Below are 2,008 nucleotides of genomic sequence, written 5' to 3'. Positions count from 1 at the left end.
TAAAGAAAACATTTAATATTTGAGTCGGTTTCAAGTTTGTAACCAGAACTAGGGTTAAAGTTGATTCACTGTTGTATTAGTTTGGAAGTTTATAAATCAAAACTTTTTTGAATATATTTTATGTATTTATTTATTGTTTATTAATCAATTTAATATAGAAGTGGATTGGTCTCTAGTTGGTTAGTATCATATATATTTTTTATTTATTGCTATAAATTTGAGCAGTGGATCTCTTTGGGTAAAATGCGTTTTAACAGTTTTTTCAAAAAAACTATCACTGAAATCTGTATTTTCTCATCACTCCTAGCTACTAGGTGCGGTGACAGCTTTCTAGTTGCAGACAAACCTAAAGAAAAAAATTATAATAGTCACTGCAGTTTTTAAGCACATATTATTATTTAATAGCTTCACAGTTATTTTTCAATAAGTTGCAACTTAAACATTTAATTGGTAAACAAAATATAAAATATATTATAAACGATTTTCAATGATAATTCCATACAAAATCACTATCAATAAAAAATAAATAAAAATAATACTCCCTTTTTATTAAAAACTGATCAAATTCAGACAGCTTCACAATAGACAAAATTGGCCTTCGCGTTCACCTCAAATTACTTCCATGACGACGCGGCAACGGTCGTGTCGACCCGCGCTCGGCGCTGACAACGCCGCCGCCGGCGACGACTCTCCTTTTGCCGTCACACACGGCGGCGTCCGCCGTCTCCACCGCCCTGCAAGTGAACAAGCTGCATAACAGGAGCGACGCCTTCCGCGAATTGCTCCTCCCGCCGGGAACGAAGGCCGGCGATTTCCCCATGTCTTCCACTTTTTCTCTTGGAAACTGCTCATTATCCGGCGGCTGAGGGGCGGCGGAGACTCCAGCATCGACGAAAGGTTCCTCCTTTTCCGGCGAACTGTTGGCTTCTGCGGCAGATTCGGGAATGATTTAGGAGTGTTGAAGTACATCTTTATCTTGTGTCGAAATTGACAATCAGAGGTAGCGCTATCAAAAAATTACAGTTCGTGTCCGGCTCGTTTGCTAAGTAAAATGAGTTGGACACGAATAAATCTTTAAAGCTCGAATCATAAACGAGCTGAATACGAACAACTATTTGTTCGCTCGTGTTCGGCTCATTTTAGCTCAAAATAAAAAAAAAAAGTATATAATTATTTATATAATAATATATTATATATATTATTTATATAATAATATAGCATATATTTTTATATCTATATTTAAATTGTAACATCTTGTGTGGTAATGTACTACTTTACATCTATTTTATTCAATTTAATTTTAACGAGTCAATTTCAAGTCGAACACAAGCCGAACACGTAAACGAATATTTAAATCGAGTCGAACGCGAACGCACTGTTCACGAACAAATTTCGAACACGAGCCGATTTCGAACACAAACAGTCTCAAATGAGTCAAGTCTGAGCTCGCTCAAGCTCGGCTCGTTTACAGCCCTGATCAGACGACATTTGTTATTGTAGATATATTTTTGAGTAAATAATTTATGCAAAAAAAATATTCTAGCGTTATCATGTTGTTTAGGCAATCTAAAATCATGACATATGTCATGTATTTAAAAAAATAATAGTTATCTATACAATTATTATAAGGCGTTACATTTTAGATCAATATTTTTAAATTTATAATATTGTCATGAATGTTTTAACATTTTTAATATTTTATGCCATAATTTGAAGCTTGTTATATTAAAAACTTAGTCTAAATATCTTGAAATTAATTTTTTTTTAAGAAAATGGACGTAAATTATTGTATTTATTTATCAATTTTTTATTTTATTTCTATTTTTTATTTTTTAAAGAACACTTATATTTTATAAATACTCAAAATATAAAAAATATGTTTTTGACTGTTTTTAAAATCCTGAAAACCATGAGTCCCACGAAAGCCGCCGCTGCCACCACCGCTACTAGCCTTTGCAACTGTCGACCGCCTCAATCGGCCACGGGTGCCACCGACCGCCAACCACCG

At 34.0% G+C, this 2,008-nt stretch overlaps 1 protein-coding gene across 1 annotated transcript in view; it reads right to left on the bottom strand.

The window, feature by feature from the left end:
* Positions 1 to 544: 544 nt before the first annotated feature.
* The window catches only part of LOC110028851, a 2,645-nt gene continuing 1,181 nt past the window's right edge, over positions 545 to 2,008 (bottom strand). The window contains exon 4 of the mRNA XM_020730868.1: positions 545 to 927. Coding sequence (XP_020586527.1) covers positions 605 to 927 — 323 coding nt within the window. The 3' untranslated portion in view covers positions 545 to 604. The remainder of the gene's footprint in view (positions 928 to 2,008) is intronic.

The sequence above is a fragment of the Phalaenopsis equestris genome, unplaced genomic scaffold, assembly GCF_001263595.1.
Source record: "Phalaenopsis equestris unplaced genomic scaffold, ASM126359v1 Scaffold000533, whole genome shotgun sequence".
In the NCBI taxonomy this organism is placed as follows: domain Eukaryota; kingdom Viridiplantae; phylum Streptophyta; class Magnoliopsida; order Asparagales; family Orchidaceae; genus Phalaenopsis; species Phalaenopsis equestris.
This window is presented reverse-complemented; position numbering and strand designations above follow the sequence as displayed.